Source organism: Phyllobates terribilis, unplaced genomic scaffold (assembly GCF_046119375.1).
Source record: "Phyllobates terribilis strain yellow unplaced genomic scaffold, ASM4611937v1 Scaffold_7__3_contigs__length_470593459, whole genome shotgun sequence".
In the NCBI taxonomy this organism is placed as follows: Eukaryota; Metazoa; Chordata; class Amphibia; order Anura; family Dendrobatidae; genus Phyllobates; species Phyllobates terribilis.
Window position 1 is genome coordinate 186,700,426 of NW_027362767.1, and position 17,868 is coordinate 186,718,293.

Here is a 17,868-nt window from a genome sequence, read left to right on the forward strand (position 1 = left end):
TACAATAATAAGTAGATCTAGGCTATGTGCCCACGTTGCATAAATGAAGCAGAAAATTTCTGCTTCATTTCTGCAAGTCCTCTCCCGGAAAAACGCATGCGGAATTCCGCACGCGTTTATTGCGCGTTTTTCGCGCGTTTATCACGCGTTTTCCACATGCGGAATTGCCTTGCGTTTTTTATGCATTGGACAAAGGCAATTCTGCTTGCGGAAACGCAAAATTAATTGACATGCTGCGGATTTTTGAACGCAGCATAAACGCTCCGGAAAAATCCGCAGCATGTGCATAGAACTTGCGGAATCCCATTGGGGACCATGGGGTGCGGGTTACCAAGCGTTTTACAAGCGTTTCCGCTGCGGAAATTCCGCATCAAAAACGCTTGAAAAACGCTACGTGGGCACACAGCCTTAGAATGTTTCACTCTTACCTGAGCTAATAAGAAAAATTGTACCCTGTAATTGTGTAAACTATTATTCCCAAGTCAAGCAGTACCCCATATGTGGTCATACATTTCTGTTTGGGCACACGGAGGGACAGAGAAGAAAAGGGAGCGCCATTTGGCCTTTGGGGTACAGTTTCCTGGAGTAATATCTTGGCACAATTTGCAGATCCCTCAAACTTTCAAAACAGCATAATGCAAATTACATCCAAGGAAATAATCTATGGGTGTTTTGACTATTTGATCCCACAACTGTTTTCCAAAAATTACAGTGCAGTGGATGTCGCAGAGTGAAACTTGCAAATATTAATTTTTTTGCCCAATACATAGACTTGCTACGCTAAAGCTTCTAGAGACATGTGCCACATAGATTGCTAAAAGGGTTGTTCAAAGCCTAAAAATTAATGACTCGTCTCAATACAAGATTGGTGGGGGTCTGACTCTCCCATGATCAGCTGAAGACTGCGACCCAAACTTAGCGAAGTATCGGCTGAATACAGTAGCCCCGTCCATTGCTTGGTGGCTGCTGTCGAGTACTGCAGAATTCTTATGTGGCCGCTGCCAGAGCAGTTTTTAGCTGATCCATGGGTGAGTTGGACCACACCAATCTTATAGTGATCACGTATCAGGTGGAAAGGTCATGAATGATTAGACACAGAAAACATATTTAGGGTATGTGCACACGATGCAGAAATGAAGCAGAAAATTTCTGCATCATTTCTGCATCTCCCTGGCAGAAAAAACGCATGCAGATTGTACATGCAGATTGTGCATGCGTTTTTCCTGCAGAATACATGCGGATCCACATGCGTTTCCGCATGCAGATTGACAAGCGCTTTCCAGGCGATGTTAGCATCACCTGGAAAGTGCTTGATAACTAGGTCACACTATATAAATCCATGCAAACAGCATGGATTTATACAGTGTGAACCGAGAGAGTGTATATACTTACCTCCGATGGCCCGCGCTGTCCTGCTCAATCTGTTCTCCCTCGCCGGCAACTTTGAATTGAAAGACCTGCCGACGTCAGCGTCACGTGACCCGTCACATGACTCTGACGTCACCGCAGGTCCTACAACTCACTGCAAGTGCCGGGAACCAAGCGGGAGCGCTGCGCGGGCCGACAGAAGGTAAGAATACATTTATTTTTTATTTTATTCTTTTTTTACAGCTTTTTTAATGGTACCTGGGTGTGGATGAGACTCTCCTGTCCTCCACACCCGGGTACCATCCGCACATTAGAACGCGCCAATTACGCAAGTACAAATGCTGTCTTGCGGAATTGGCGCGTTCTAATGCAAGTCAATGGCGGCGAAATCGCCGCGTTTCCGCAAAATTAATTGACATGCTGCGGATTTTTGACCGCAGCGTTAACGCTGCGGAAAAATCCGCATCATGGGCACAGCACATGCGGATTTCCATTGGGGAACATTGCTTCCCTTCTACCATGCGTTTTTCATGCGTTTCCGCGGCGTTTCCGCAACTGCAAAAACGCCGCGGAAACGCATGAAATACGCATCGTGTGAACACAGCCTTAAGTGGGCTCCCCCTTTTTCAGGAATGCCATGCATGTTGATGATGACTTGGTTTGGGCAAGTTGCAGGGCTCAGAAGAGGGAGCCATTTGACTTCAGAAGCATGGAATCATTTTTGGGAGCCAAGTTGCATTTTCAACTCCTTTGAGATACTAGTGACTGCCATTTTTCTGTAGGCAGACAATATATCTGAATAGGGGTTTGTTTTTTTGAGAGATGTGATGACGTTTTTATTGGTGCTGACGCGCCCCCTTGGCCGCGTGTGTGTGGGGATACCCGGAACCGGACCCGTTGCGGATGCTGGGGGCTGTAGTCCTCGTGTGGTGGGGACCTGGTCCCGTGGCTCAGGGTGGTCAACCCAAATGGCGGTCTATTTATAGGGTTTTGGGATATTAAATGTCCGACTACGCCACCCGTGGATTGCAGTCAGAGTGAACCGCCGCTGCAGGGCAGACCGCTGAGGCTGGTGTTGTGAGTGCAGCAGGAAATAGTATAACTCCCCACGGGAGGAGTATAGCCTCAGGGCAGCAAGTGGAGATGTTGGGGGTGATGGTGCGCGGGAGCAACAGTAACGACACAGAGTCTCTGTAATGCAGTCCAGAGTATTTACTCACAGTTCTTTATCCACGTTAATACAGCTGGTCATAACGTCCCTCGTCGCACTGTGTTCACCAGGTGAGGGGCTCAGCCTACTCCCAGATAACTTTGGAACTTTTCACAGGACCCCCGTTACGTGTCCTTTCTCTGGCCTGTCATACCCCACCAGTGACCTCGCTTCTGTCCGGCGGCTGCCTCGGGCCTTCTCTGGTAAACTTTGGCGCCAGTTTCCCTGACCCTATATGGTGCCTTCCTAGTGGGTGTAGCGAGGGGCTGCGCCACGTGAAATGTCACAGCCTCCGGTTTCTAGCTGAGGGTAGTTCCCCGCCTCCACTAGTTTCGGGGACCGGTCTCCCCCTTTGGCCTGACCCTTCTATGCAGGTAGATTCGGGCGTGCGGTGGCGACTCGCCGGTCCGCACCCCTGGGGTCCCTTCGTTCCTTGTTCCTGGAGCCTCCTCCACTCCTCTTTCTTCCTTCTTCCTCCTCCAGGCCCCGGCCTACTCTCAGGCCTGCCTGCGGAGCAGAGCCCATGCAGAGCCTCTGCTCTCACCTCCTGCTCCCTCTTCTTCTCTGTCTGAACTGAACTGAACCCTGATCTAAGATGGTGCCCACCTTTTATACCTCCCTCTAGGTGCACCCAGGAACTGCCCTCTCCCTCCTATGCACTACAGGGTTCCCCCTTCCTCGGTGTTCCCTCCCCCCACTCCAGCCAAGGACAGGGACCGTTGTGCTCTACTTGGAGCATATCGGTCGCCCTGCCCCCCGGAAATGTGGTGTAATGCATGCAGGTGTCGGGGTCCTGATCCACACTCCATCCTTACCTGAGAATGAGATATCGCACATCTGGATGAGATGCAATACCTCTGTAGCGACCGAGCCCTCGGGGTGCTACAGTGCCATATGGTGTACACAACATTTTTAATTTGCTTTTTATTCCAATTTTTGGGCAGCAGAATGAGCAAATAAAAAGCAATTCAGGAATTGTCTTTATCTTTTTTCTTATGTTTTATGCTGTTCACCGTACGGTAAATGTGATGATGACATTATTATTTATTTATATAGCGCCATTGATTCCATTGTGCATGAGAAGGGGTTACATACCAGATACAGATATCACTTACAGTAAACAAAATAACAAAGATAGACTGGTACAGAGGGAGGAGGACCCTGCCCGTGAGGGTTTACATTCTACAGGATGATGGGGAAAGAGACAGTAGGTTGGGGGGTTGCAGTAGCTCCGATGGTGTTGAGGTGGTAGCATAGTCATTGCAGGTTGTAAGCTTTCTTGAAAAGATGGGTTTTCAGGTTCCCTCTGAAGGATCCGAATGTGGTGGCTAGTCGGGCGTGTTGGGGCACAGAATTCCAGAGGTTGGGGAATATTCGGGAGAAGTCTTGGAGCTGATTGGGCGAGGAATGAATAAGTATGGAGGAGAGAAGAAGGTCTTGGGAGGACCAGAGATCACGCGAGAGAAGATATCGGAATATTAGTTCGGAGATGTATGGAGGACAAAGTTTATGGACTAGTGATGAGCGAATAGTGAAATATTCGGGAAAATCGGCACGAATAATTTCTAATATCCGTGTATTCGTACCGAATAACGAATCCTATGCAAGTCAATGGGAAAGCCAAATATTTTTTTGCTTGACCCAACAAACAGGTCAAGTTTTGGCTTTAGTTTTTCCTTTTATATTTGTGAGGGTTCTCACTCCAACATTTGGGAGGTCCCTTCCTCATTCAAAATTGTTAGCTAGATAGTGGAGTACATATTCCCTAGCACTTTACAATGCCAGCTAAAACATGCCCACTTTAATTTTGGGCTTTGCCTGCCACCACCACCACCACATCCACCGCCGTGTCATTATGCTGCCCTCGCTTCACATTTTCAGAGGGCCAGCAGGTGCTGTGAAACTTGAGTTTGGGAAGGGCCCTCAGGTGGCCCTATATCATACATTTGCGAGAGCTCTCACTCCTACAATATTCTCAGGCCACATTGGGTGATGACAAGGAACAGGAGGAGGATGAGGAGGAACAGGAGTTTTTGGTCTGCGCAACAGAGGGGACTCACAATCCCAGCTTCATGCCTGTCCAGCATGGATGGCCTGAAGAGGAGGAGGAGGCGATGCGTCGTGAGAAGGAGAGGATGGTTAGTGTTCGTCCTGGTTGGGACACTGAACATTTGACTCTTTGTAGTCGGCCACACATGGCACGGTTCATGTCCAGATGCCTTTCCCAAAACCCTCACGTGAAAGACATTTTGTCCACCATTAAATACTGGCTGTGCACCTTTCTTGACCCATGGTACAAGGAGAAATTTCCTTCTCTCATTTCGGAGGCAGAAGTGCGATTTCCCGTGCATGCATGCCAGAGGGCCGTTGTTGAAGAGTTGCTGAAAAGATTACCCTCAGACAACGCTGCTGGCATAGGTATCGGCTCTTTTCACCTACAAGGATTACAGGGGAGGGACACGCACAGCAGGTGCAACTCAGGTGGGAGGGAATGTCCACCAACTGGGCCATTTTCATGAAACCGTCACATCAGCAAGGACTATCTGTGGGTCTAACTATGACAAGGAGGGAAAAGTTGACCAAGATGGTGGAGTACATAAGTGACCATACCAGCGTCCTTCCTGATTCTTCAGTGCCCTTTAACTATTGGTTGTTGTGCAAGCTGCACACTTGGCCCGACCTCTCCTTGTACGACTCGGAGGTGCTGCCATGCCCTGCGGCAAGTGTATTGTCTGAGCGAGTTTTTAGTTCGGCCGGTGCAATCATAACTGATAGGCACACACGCCTGTCACCAGAAAATGCAGCCAGCATCATTGGTTTATCAAACCATACTCGGATCAGTCGGATCTGCTTGTCAAAATACGCCGCCTGTGTGCCCATTTTAGAAAGTCAGCTACAGCTTCCGTCGCCCTTGCTGTGCTTCAGCAGCATTTGCGCTTCCAGCTCACCGACTAATCTGCGATGTCCCCACGCATTGGAATTCTACATTTAAGATGTTGGGAAGGATTTGTGAGAAGAGGGCAGTTGTTGACTACCAGCATCAACAAGGCCGTCAGTATTCAGGTCAGATTCCACACATAAGACCTCAGGAGTGGACATGGATGTGTGGCACCCAAGGAGTCAGGTTGCCACATTGCCATTGCTTCCCTCACAGGGGGTGATTCCATGCCTAGAAGCAAGGAGGGGTCCCCTTATCAGGTAATACCAGCATCCAACACTTTTCCTGGCTCCAGACCAGAAGGGGGAGCTCTAACTCGGTTTCAGGGGAGCTTCCCCTTTAAATTGGGGCCTGGAGGTGGGGTTTAGAAAAGTCAGTTGGAGTGAGAAAAGTCAGTTGGAGACAGGAGAAAGACTAGAGAGAACCTGGGGAGTGGAGCTATGACCAAGCTCGCCCCAGAGAAACGCACCAGAAACCGGACACCGGAGTCCGTGGTTGTTTGGGTACTGAAGTCCCAGCAGCTAAATCCGGAGGGCAGGAGACTGCAGGTCTCCTGGCCCCACCAAACACCCGGTGGCTCAGCAGCATACTAGAGCCCGGAGCCGCCACGAAGGAGCGACACCTGAAAAGGGCTCGAGCTGCCTGCCATACGGGTGAGGATTTAATGATTGCTCAGGAAAGAGGGCCACAGCATAGCTTTAGGCAGCAGGGCCAAAGAGGACAGCACAGAAGGAAGGCCTACAACTCCACCTGGCGAGGTGGATCCCCAAATTGCTTCTAGGCTGCCCGGATCTCCATTACTTTCTGTGATCAGTGCCCCGGTCTGCTCCAGCAAACCTCAAGTAAAGGTAGAGGAAACCGCCATTCTTGTGTCGTCTGCTCATTATCGGCACCCTCAGTCCTGCACCCCAACATCCATCCAATATACTGCCCTGGGGCCTAGCTCTGCCTGTGGAGAACTGCACTATCTCAGCTGCGTCACCATCAGCCCCAGTGGATCTAAATAGCAGCGGCGGCCTCCCTATAGCCGCATACCACGAGTGGCGTCACAAAACTTTTCTCCTAAACAAACTGCTCTTGTCCTTTTTATTGACCGCCTAAGGCCCTGGACCGGGTCACGCCCCCGTGACAATCCCAAGGAACCGACCGACCCGGTGGCGAGTACCGCATGGTCCTAGGGGGTGCGTCAGTTGTCAGACATATGTACCATCCTCCAAAACTTTGAGGACTCCGCCAAGATGGTGAGCGACGATGACGCCATAATTAGCGTCACCATCCCGCTTCTCTGTCTTCTGAAATGCTCTCTGCTCACAAATAAAGAGAATGCATTACAGGCGGAGCATGATGAGATGGCGCAAGGAGCCATACAGGGTGATTATACACAGCCCAGCCTCATCTCATCCCAACGTGGATTGGGTGACAATGAGGAAGAGGAGGAGGAGGAAGAACAGGAGCTAGTTTCTTGTGCTATAGAAGGTACTACTTGCACAACTGTCATACCATCTGTTCAGTGTGGATGGCCTGAGGACAGGGAGGAGGAGGATGAGGTGGAGAGCATGGTCAGTCGTCCTCTTGGTGAGGACACGGAAGTCTTGACTCTTTGAAGTCTGGCACACATGGCTGAGTTTGTTATGCTGCCTTTCCCGTGACCCTCGCGTTGTCCAAATTTTGTGTGACAGTCATTATCGGTTGGTGACACTTCTAGACCCAAGCTACAAGGAGAACTTTCTGTCTCTTATTCCTGGGCAGGACAGGCCTAATAAAATGGTGTAGTACGAGAAGGCCCATGTTGCGGAATTATTAAAAATTTCCCATCTGAAAACGCTGGCAGCAGAGGTCACAGTTTGTTGGACAACCAAGGAGTACAGGCGAGAGACACAAATGCAATCCAGCATAGGCAGAAGAACACTGTCAAAGTTCTGGGACTGTTTTCTCAGACCCTCCCATCGCACAAGCCCTGATGCGCGGGGTACTCTTTCAAGGAATGAAACATTTTGGAGGATGGTGAGGGAGTACCTTGCCGACCGTACCAACATCCTCAGTGATTCCTCTGTGCCTTATAATTATTGGGTATCCAAGCTGGACATGTGGTATGAACTGGCTGTCTACTCCTTGGAGGTCCTGACCTCCCCGGACGCTAGCGTTTTGTCAGAGCGAGTTTTTAGTGCCGCCGGTGGAATTATAACCAATAGGCGCATCCACCTGTCAACTGAAAATGCTGACAGGCTGACTCTTATAAAAATGAACAAGGGCTGGATTGGGCCAGATTTCTCAACACCACCGAATGATAGCAGCGTAACATAAACTCAAATACAGTGTCTTTTTTTTGGGAGGTCTAACTCTATTCCCATGCACCTCTGCCTTCACACCCAGACATGGGTATACGCTTCCTGATTTTGTCTATTTGCTCTTGTCCTCATCCTCATCCTCCACCACCGTATCACCACCATATGTACCTTGCAAGGGACATTGGAGTTCCTCCAAATTTTTGGCAGCCATTGCTTCACTGCATAGGCAAACTGTATGGGAGACCCACTTCCTAATAATGGGAGCATTTTTCGCAGGAGGGCCTCCGACCTCTACGTCTCTTGCAAGGGGCATTGGAGTTCCTCCAAATTTTTGGCAGCCGTTGCATTCACTGCATATCCTTTAACTGTATAGCAGACCCTGTCCTTTCTAATGGGAACATGTCTTACTCGTTACTGTGGCCCTGCTCTATGTGTCTTTAAATTGTTAGTAGGGTTTTTCCTAAATTTTGCCAGCCGTTGCACTCACTGCATACACTATAACTGAATAGCAGACCCTCTCCTTTCTAATGGGAACATGTCATACTCGTTACTGTGCCCAGCTCTAAGTGTCTTTAAATTGTTAGTGGTTTTTTTTCCAAATTTTGTCAGCCCTTGCAGTCACAGCATGGGCATTACCACTATAGGAGACCCACTCCTTTATAATGGGAACATTTTTTTTTTACTGAGACTCTCCTCTATGTCTCTTCAAAGCGGTATTGGGTTGCGTCTAAATTTTTGGCAGCCCTTGCAGTCACTGCATACGCAATAACAGTATAGGAGACCCACTCGTGGGAACAACAAAGCATAGCCGGCTGATGGCTCTCCAACAACAGCGAGGGCTGACAGCTGGCCCTTTAAGAATAGTAAGAGCCGCCTGATGGCCTATAAAAATAGGCTTTGTGACTTTCAGAGTCCCTCTATCATAAATGAAACAGGATATGTCTGATGATGTGTCACACACTACATGGCCAGATAAGGTTGTAAAATGTTAAAATGACATTTCCGTGTGAATGCATTTGTCTTAAATAATACTGTAAAAAATAAATAAATAAAAACACAGTAGGATCTTTAGTATAAAAAAGACTCGCCAATGTAACCGCAATGTAATCACATTGTTCAGCTCCTGCACCTCCTCCTCCTCCAGTTCGGCCTCCATCTCCAAAATGACCACATCAGTCACAAGCTGAAAGCACTGCAGCACTGCCTTGGACAAGCTGCAACAGACTATGATGAAGATAGCATGCTTAACGCTTAGGTGACAAACCGCCAGCGCTGCAGAGTTGTTGAAAGCTGTAACACAGCAGCCTGGCTCTCACCGCTGAACATACAGCCAGGCATGGTCGTGTGTGACAATGGGGGCGGAACCTGGTGACGGAGAAATGACAGCCGGAGTAGATACGGCTTTCCTCTATGCCAACTCTGCCGAGCTAAAGAGTATGGCTGTGGTGAAATACAACTCCCACTGAGAAGCAGTTTTAGACTGAAAAACATTGGGCCCACCAGAGGATTGGATTCTAGGCGCTCACCTTTCTCCCCCGCTCAAGAGCCACATAGCAGCTACAAAGTTTGCGCTATCATGAACTCTCCTGACGGAGAAGCCAGGGCCCACCAAAGGATTCTGTGGTGGGACCGTCCAACCCTGCCGAGAAGCAGTCCTGGCTAAGAAAAGTGTGTGGGAAGGTTCCCAGACACTCTATGGCTGCTTTTTTTACTGAAGTGGAAACCCACGCAAACACGGGGAGAACATCCTTGCAGATGTTGTCCTTGCTTAGATTTGAACCCAGGATCCCAGCACTGCAAGGCTTCAGTGCTAACCACGGATCCAATGTGCTGCCGTTCACCCTCTGATATCTAACAGGCTGGAAAAACTTGCACCTACTGCCACTCTATCTTCAGCTCCTTTGTGAGAAACTAATGTATTTGAGCCACTCAGTCTACCAAATAAAATTCCCGAGAAGGAAATTGGGGATGGCTTCGCTAGTGGTACTGGGGGCAGTGCTAATACCATGGCGTCGTACCATAGTTTACTGGAAATATTCCAGGCTGGTAGGAGGCAAGCAGATTCCCACAGAAAAGTACCAGCAGTAATGTTCAGGTACCCGCGCTTGTAGAAGGCGGAGACAATATCAGGAGAAATAGTGGCTGCCGGGGACCGAGTATGGACACCCGGCCGCTGCCGGCATGAGGTTGTGAAAAGCTTCTGCCTCCACAAGCCTAAAAGGCCACATTTCAAGTGCATGTGAAAAGAAAAGAAAGGGCGCATGTGTAGACTCACAGGGCTATTTAAATAATTTAAAAAGTGCCAGTGCACTCACCTGTGATGGTTGTGTACGTCTACACAACCAAGATTAAGCGTGTGATTAATGAGGCTCCGGGTCGCCTCTATTTGTAGTACCGTCCTGTCGGTGTTTGCCTCGCAACTCCGTGCTCCTCAAGTGGTCACACGATCCTGCCGGACCAGATACCACGTCACCGCAGGTCCTCAGTAGTTTAACCCGGTGGCTGGATAACCGCAGGTCCTCACATATCCAAATAGACCAGGCTGCTCCTGCCGCTTTGGCTCCGTATGGAGATATATCACAAGTAAACAATGGTGCAGCGGTCTCAGGGAGCGCCAAAGGAATACTGGACAATTTAATAGATGTCAACCGACTTTTATTCTTCCTCCAATACCACTGCCACAACGCGTTTCCACGGTCTAAGTCGTCTTCATCAGGTGGGGTAAAGGAGAATGTTACAATGACAGCTTTATAAAGGGGTGGTATTTTACATAATTTAGACCACGTGTTGTAATCAATTAACCCTTTCATTGAAAAACTCCATATAATGCATTCTTAACCAATTAACCTCTTATTTCCCCTGGAAACAGCATTGTGCACTAAAAAATCCCTACATGGATTCATAAAATCACAATTCTTAGTAAAAACTTCCTATTTGTGTTTAAAAAAATAAATAACATTTTTTTTTTTATATTTATTACCAACTATTAAAAATTATTAAAATCACCCTGGGGACCTTCTTGGGGTGTCTTGACAGTGCTATACTGCAGTTTCCAGCCCCCAATTCAAAAGTTGAGTTTCTTAAAGAGACAGTACACTTTCATATAAAATGGCCGAAAATAACCTTGTACCATTACCCACTGCGATTATAAACCCCATAAGTGTTTAAAAACACCCTGGGAACCTTACCAGGGTGTCCTGACAATGCTATACTACGATTACCAACCCCCAATTCAAAAGTTAAGTTTCTTAAAGAGACAGTACACTTTCATATAAAATGGCCGAAAATAACCTTGTACAATTGCCCACTACTATTATAAAGCTCATAAAACCCAATGCTATCCATTAACATGATCGGAACCTATGCTTCCAGTAAACTAAGTAACTGACGACAATAGGAAAAATGAACTAAATACCAACCCGAAAGGGCAAGCAAATCTCCTGCTATGCTACGTCATACCATACCTTTAATCCTGTGCAGGTAACCCCGCAAGCCATCATTAAACGGCTGATGACAACCCGGGAAAGATATGAGAGGGACAACATTAAACCTCAGATTTAATGGTTTGATGTGTTTTCAATCGAAAGGTTCAAACCCTCAGGGTACAAAGTACTCATTTTGTATATCCAAAAACTTTCTTTCTTTATAAGTGTACTCAATCGTTCTGGTCCATTATCCACAATGTGGTCAATAATGGTTATTTTCATCTTACTCGGGTCTTTGTGGTGATGGTTTGCACGGTGTCTGGAGACCCTATGTAATTGATATCCTGCCCTTATATTAGATCTATGTTTATTTAATCGGGCATGGGCGGTCTGAATTGTCCGGCCGATGTATTGCAAGCCACAATGGCATTCCAGCAGGTACACTACATAGGTGGATTGGCATGTTAATCTCTGCTTGATCTGGAAAACCTCATTAGTGGTATTAGAGTTAAAGGTTTTTGCATTATTGGTTATAACGCCACAACACATACATTTAGGTGTATTGCATGTGAAGCAGCCTCCTGTGTTAGGATTAGTCGTCACATCCCTTATTTTTTTCTTTTTTCTATTCGTGTTGCTGGGAGCAAGCAAGGTTTTTAAACTTCTATTCTTCCTGAAGATAATATTTGGTTTCTCTGGAATGCTTTTGGAGAGAATGGGGTCACCTTTTAAAATAAACCAATGTTTCTGTAATAACTCCCGTACTACTGACCTGGATTGGCAAAATGTAGTAATTAAACTCCACTTTGTCTTTTCCTCTGTCCTTACAGAAGCCCTATCCGGATTCTCCCTTCTGTCCAAGCACGAGTCCTGTGATAGGGTGCATGTTCTTTTATATGCATCTTTTAAAAGTTTTTTTGGATAGCCTTTTTCCAAGAATCTCTTTTTGAGAATCTTGGATTCCACCTTAAAGTCAGAATCCAGAGTACAGTTTTTCCTGACTCTCCAATACTGCCCATAAGGCACATTTTTGATCCATCCAGGAAGGTGTCCACTGTTGAATTTGAGGTAGCTATTCACATCTACTGGTTTAAAAAACGTGGATGTGAATATTCTCCCCAGGTGGTCGAACTGCACCCATAGATCCAAGAATTGGAGAGAAGTGGATGATGCTGTGGCCGTGAATTTTAACCCCCAATCATTGTGATTTAGTTTGTCCGCAAAGCTCAATGCCTCCTCCATTGATCCATGCCAAATAATGAATAAATCATCTATAAAGCGCCTATAGAAAAGTACTCCACTCGTGGATGATCCTGGCTGCGCGATGAGGACGGATTCCACCGCACCCATAAAAAGGTTAACATAGCTTGGTGCGAATCTCGTCCCCATCGCGCAGCCCTTGATCTGTTTATATAATCCATCCTGAAAGGAAAACACATTGTTCTCCAATATGAACGCTATTGCGCTCAGAATGAATTCTCTTTGGTCTATAGGCATATTAGGGTCTCCAGTTAAAACCTCTTTGATGACCTTTATTCCCAACGTATGTGAAATATTATTATAGAGGGCCACTACATCCAGAGAGAGAAAAATGCATCCCTCCATGGGTGGTAGAGCCCTTAATTCTTTAATTAATTGTGACGAGTCCTTTAGATATGATGTTAATCTCAGCACATATGTCTGCAAAAATAAATCTACATAATGCGATAGATTACTTGTAATGGATTGGATCCCTGATATTATTGGGCATCCAGGAGGATTTTTTGGATCTTTATGCAGTTTGGGCAGAAAATAGAAAAAAGGTATTCTATATTGCGCAATATCTAAAAAGTTCTTTTCTTTTTTATTGAGTATCCCCTTTTCGTAAGCCTTCTTAATTAGAAGATTATACTTTATAAAGATACTGATATCATGCAAGCAGCTTTAGAGGTCTTCCTGGGAGAAATGAAAGCTTGAGTAGATATGGTTTCCCAAGTCCTTTCACCAAGCTAAAGAATATGGCTGTGGTGAAATACAACTCTCAGCAAAAAAAGCTGTGGACTGGCTCCGTACCGTCCCTGGCCATATTTACTTGACCACATGTTTGTGGTTAGGTAGTCCTTCCCAGAAAGTGCACTGGGGAGGGCACGGGTAATGTTGTGAGACCCATGCTTGTGGAAGGCGGAGACAATATCGGGAAAAATAGTGGCGGCAGGGGACCGAGTATGGACACCACCTCCACCAGCCTAAAAGGCCACATTTCAAGTGCAAGCAGCTTTAAAGGACTTCCTGGGAGAAATGACAGCTGGAGTAGATATGGTTTCCCAAGTCCTTTCACCAAGCTAAAGAATATGGCTGTGGTGAAATACAACTCACCAACAAGCTGTGGACTGGCTCCGTACCGTCCCTGGCCACATTCACTTGACTACGTGTTTGTGGTCAGGTGGTCCTTCGCAGTAAGTTCACTGGGGAGGGCACGGGTAATGTTGTGAGACCCGTGCTTGTGGAAGGCGAAGACGATACCGGGACAAATAGAGGCGGCTGGGGACCTGTGGGTGGGTGAGTGGCTGGCTGCAGACTTGCGTTTGCATTCCAAGGAATGGGGTAGGGACAACTGAACGCTGCACTGGGACAAGGACGTGGACGGTGATTGTTGCAAGTCTGCAATGACAGGTGCATGGCGGGAGGCATCTTCCTATGCGCCAAGGATCACTTATGATGGGCACACTTTTAGGCAGTGACCTGGGAGTCAGAGATGCTTCCAGGGGTCTTCCCCATGCTGTTCCCATGTCTTTTCAGCACTGTATGCATGTGTCTGATGATGTGTCACACACCACATGGCCAGATAAGGTTGTAAAATGTTAAAATTACATTTCCCAGTGAATGCATTTGTCTTGGTTGAAAGCAATGCAAAAGTGCAAAAACGCATCAAAAACGCTACGTGTCAACATAGTCCAAGGTGTGGAGGAGCATTTTTGTTTTTGTATATTTATTTTGCCTTATATACAAGTCATTACCCTGGAAAGGATGTTCCTTAACATATTTCCCAGGAAAATCCATTTTGGTTTTGTTTTTGTATGTTTTATTGTGAGTCCGTAAAAGTGGCGTAATACTCTGACAGCGTTGTTGACAGCTGTGACCTGGGAGTCAGAAATGCTTCCAGGGGTCTTCCGCATGCTGTTCCCATGTCATTTGAGCACTGTTCCCATCAATTTGGGCAATTTTTAGGCCCTCTGCAGAACGCCGGGGGGAGCCTCCTGAAAAATGCTCGAGTTTCCCATAGACTTACATTGGGCTCGTTGCTTGGGTCGAGGACCCGAGTATTCCAATGTGCTCGACCCGAGCAACGAGTACCCGAGCATTTTAGTGCTCGCCCATCACTAAACTGTTATACAGTATTTATTTAATTTTTAAAATATTTTTTAAAACCTTTTTTTTGCTTTTTACTTGCTTCAATAATCTCCGTAAAAGACTTTAAGCTTCGATCATCCGATCGCCTGTGCTATATACAGTACAGACCAAAAGTTTGGACACACCTTCTGATTTAAAGATTTCTCTGTATTTTCATGACTATGGTGACTGTGGAGGCCAGGTCACCTGGCGTAGCACCCCATCACTCTCCTTCTTGGTCAAATAGCCCTTACACAGCCTGGTGGTGTGTTTGGGGTCATTGTCCTGTTGAAAAAGAAATGATGGCCCAACTAAACGCAAACCGGATGGAATAGCATGCCGCTGCAAGATGCTGTGGTAGCCATGCTGGTTCAGTATGCCTTCAATTTTGAATAAATCCCCAACAGTGTCACCATCAAAGCACCCCCATACCATCGCACCTCCTCCTCCATGCTTCACGGTGGGAACCAGGCATGTAGAGTCCATCCGTTCACCTTTTCTGCATCGCACAAAGACACGGTGGTTGGAACCAAAGATCTCAAATTTGGACTCATCAGACCAAAGCACAGATTTCCACTGGTCTAATGTCCATTCCTTGTGTTCTTTAGCCCAAACAAGTCTCTTCTGCTTATTGCCTGTCCTTAGCAGTGGTTTCCTAGCAGCTATTTTACCATGAAGGCCTGCTGCACAAAGTCTCCTCTTAACAGTTGTTGTAGAGATGTGTCTGCTGCTAGAACTCTGTGTGGCATTGACCCGGTCTCTAATCTGAGCTGTTGTTAACCTGCGATTTCTGAGGCTGGTGACTCGGATAAACTTATCCTCAGAAGCAGAGGTGACTCTTGGTCTTCCTTTCCTGGGGCGGTCCTCATGTGTGCCAGTTTCTTTGTAGCGCTTGATGGTTTTTGCATCTGCACTTGGGGACACTTTCAAAGTTTTCCCAATTTTTCGCACTGACTGACCTTAATTTCTTAAAGTAATGATGGCCACTTGTTTTTCCTTCCATAGCTGCTTTTTTCTTGCCATAATACAAATTCTAACAGTCTATTCAGTAGGCCTATCAGCTGTGTATCCACCAGACTTCTGCACAACACAACTGATGGTCCCAATCCGATTTATGAGGCAAGAAATCCCACTTATTAAACCTGACAGGGCACACCTGTGAAGTGAAAACCATTTCCGGTGACTACCTCTTGAAGCTCATCAAGAGAATGCCAAGAGTGTGCAAAGCAGTCATCAAAGCAAAAGGTGGCTACTTTGAAGAACCTAGAATATAAGACATATTGTCAGTTGTTTCACACTTTTTTGTTAAGTATATAATTCCACATGTGTTAATTCATAGTTTTGATGCCTTCAGTGTGAATGTACAATTTTCATAGTCATGAAAATACAGAAAAATCTTTAAATGAGAAGGTGTGTCCAAACTTTTGGTCTGTACATTATATCCGTGCTTTAGCCCTGCTATGTGTAGCAGAAATCATCATCTCCTGTGAATGCCAGCCACGTGCCGGCATTCATAGGGGATCTGCAATGACAAGCACGGGGGTTTTGTGCAAACCCCCGGCTGTTATGCCAACTCATTCACCTCCCGCAATCGTGACAGGATCACTGATGGGTGGGTCTCATGACACTCTTCCGGTGAAAGCGAGTTAAATGCCACTCTCAGTGATTGACAGTGGCATTTAACATGTTAATAGCTGCGGGTGACATGTTAATAGCTGCAGGGACACCACCTATGATGTATAAAAGTGTTAATATTTTCTGTTTTTAATCCCACTGATTGGCTGTAACAGTGATGTGACATCATCTCTACAGCCAAGGTACAGAGACCAGGTCAGCGACAGAGAGCCAGTGTTAGACCCGGTGAGGTTGAGTTCCTGCTCATTTTGTGAACTTGGGCATAAGTCAAGTTCAAGTTCACAACTTAGCAGGATCTGACTTCAGGGTGCTCCATAATATATAACTCCATTATAAACAGTGTCTCGCTGACCAGGAGCGCAAAATAAAAGGAAACTTGTAGCAACATATACTGTAGGAGTAACGGATATGTACTTTATCTAAGAGTATATGTTTTCTGCCATGTACAGATGAATCTCCTGGACAAGAAAAAACAACTGACTGACCAACTGGAGGATGCCCAAGAACTCAAGGTCCACGTCACTCGGAGAGAGCAAGTTGTTTTAGAGACAATATCCAAGTACCTGAATGATGAGCAGCTTCAGGACTATCTCCACTATGTCAAGATGACCTCCGCGCTCATTGTGGAGCAACGAGAGCTGGAAGATAAGATCCGTTTGGGGGAAGAACAGCTGAGATGTCTGCGGGAAAGTCTGTAAATTATTTCACAATGAAATTAAGTTGTAGAAGTAGCGTCACATTTTATATCAATGTATCATTCTTATCAGAGACGGTTTGGAATGGAACCCAACTCTCTGGTATACTTTATTATTATGAAGGATAACTGTTCGGACTCATACAGGTTTCATTTTTAACACTAGCCATTCAAAGAAATATCTGATTCCTTCATGGATTCCTGTAACTGGATCTTTAGACTGCTCCTTGCAAACCTATGTAGCAAACCTTAGTGCTTCAGACAAGTGTCTTTCTTTCTCTTTATTTGTTAGCTATGCTTATAACTGGAAAATGTTGATTGAAACCTCTAATGTTTAGCACCATGTGTAATATTATAGCTATTTTACACATTTATATGTTACAGTGAATGTGGCATTCTGAATATTCAACTGGACTTCACTAATTGTGATGATTGATTTCATTGATTGACAAGGGTAGGATAGTGCCACATACTGCAGCTAACCCTGCAGCTCAATCTGTAGCCACCCGTGTGGCATCCATGTCCAAAACGCCAAGAGTACAGGCAGCACAGAAACCAATGGAAGTCAGTGGGGTAGGTCACGTGAATGGTTTTACCAATGAGCCCAGGGTCTGCATGTAACATGCCGCGGCATGCAGTAGACTAATCCATTTTCCAAACCAACATGTGCACAATTTTTTACAGATACATTACAATTATTAAAATGGGAAACTAATTTTGGTCTTGTAAAGTTTTTAACTGCAGTTGATATATAAAAGCATACATACTGATGCAACATGGGTAAAAAAGTCATTTTTTTTATGAGAATCAGACGTCTTTTCAAAACGCTTGTCAGAACCTGATGAGTATCTGCAGATTCCAAAGTGAAAGTATGACCCTGTTCACTATATGAAGAATGAGTGATTTTCAAAGTAAGGTCTCGCTCCCACTTCCGATGCAAT

The 17,868-nt window shown here is 46.1% G+C and overlaps 1 protein-coding gene across 4 annotated transcripts in view; it reads left to right on the plus strand.

The window, feature by feature from the left end:
- Positions 1-17,647, plus strand: part of SHROOM4 (shroom family member 4) — a 598,984-nt gene extending 581,337 nt beyond the window's left edge. For all 4 annotated transcript variants that reach the window (XM_073639594.1, XM_073639596.1, XM_073639598.1 and 1 more), the window contains one exon: positions 16,683-17,647. In XM_073639594.1, the coding sequence (XP_073495695.1) occupies positions 16,683-16,931 (249 nt within the window). In that variant the 3' untranslated portion in view covers positions 16,932-17,647. The remainder of the gene's footprint in view (positions 1-16,682) is intronic.
- The last annotated feature ends 221 nt before the right edge of the window (positions 17,648-17,868 follow it).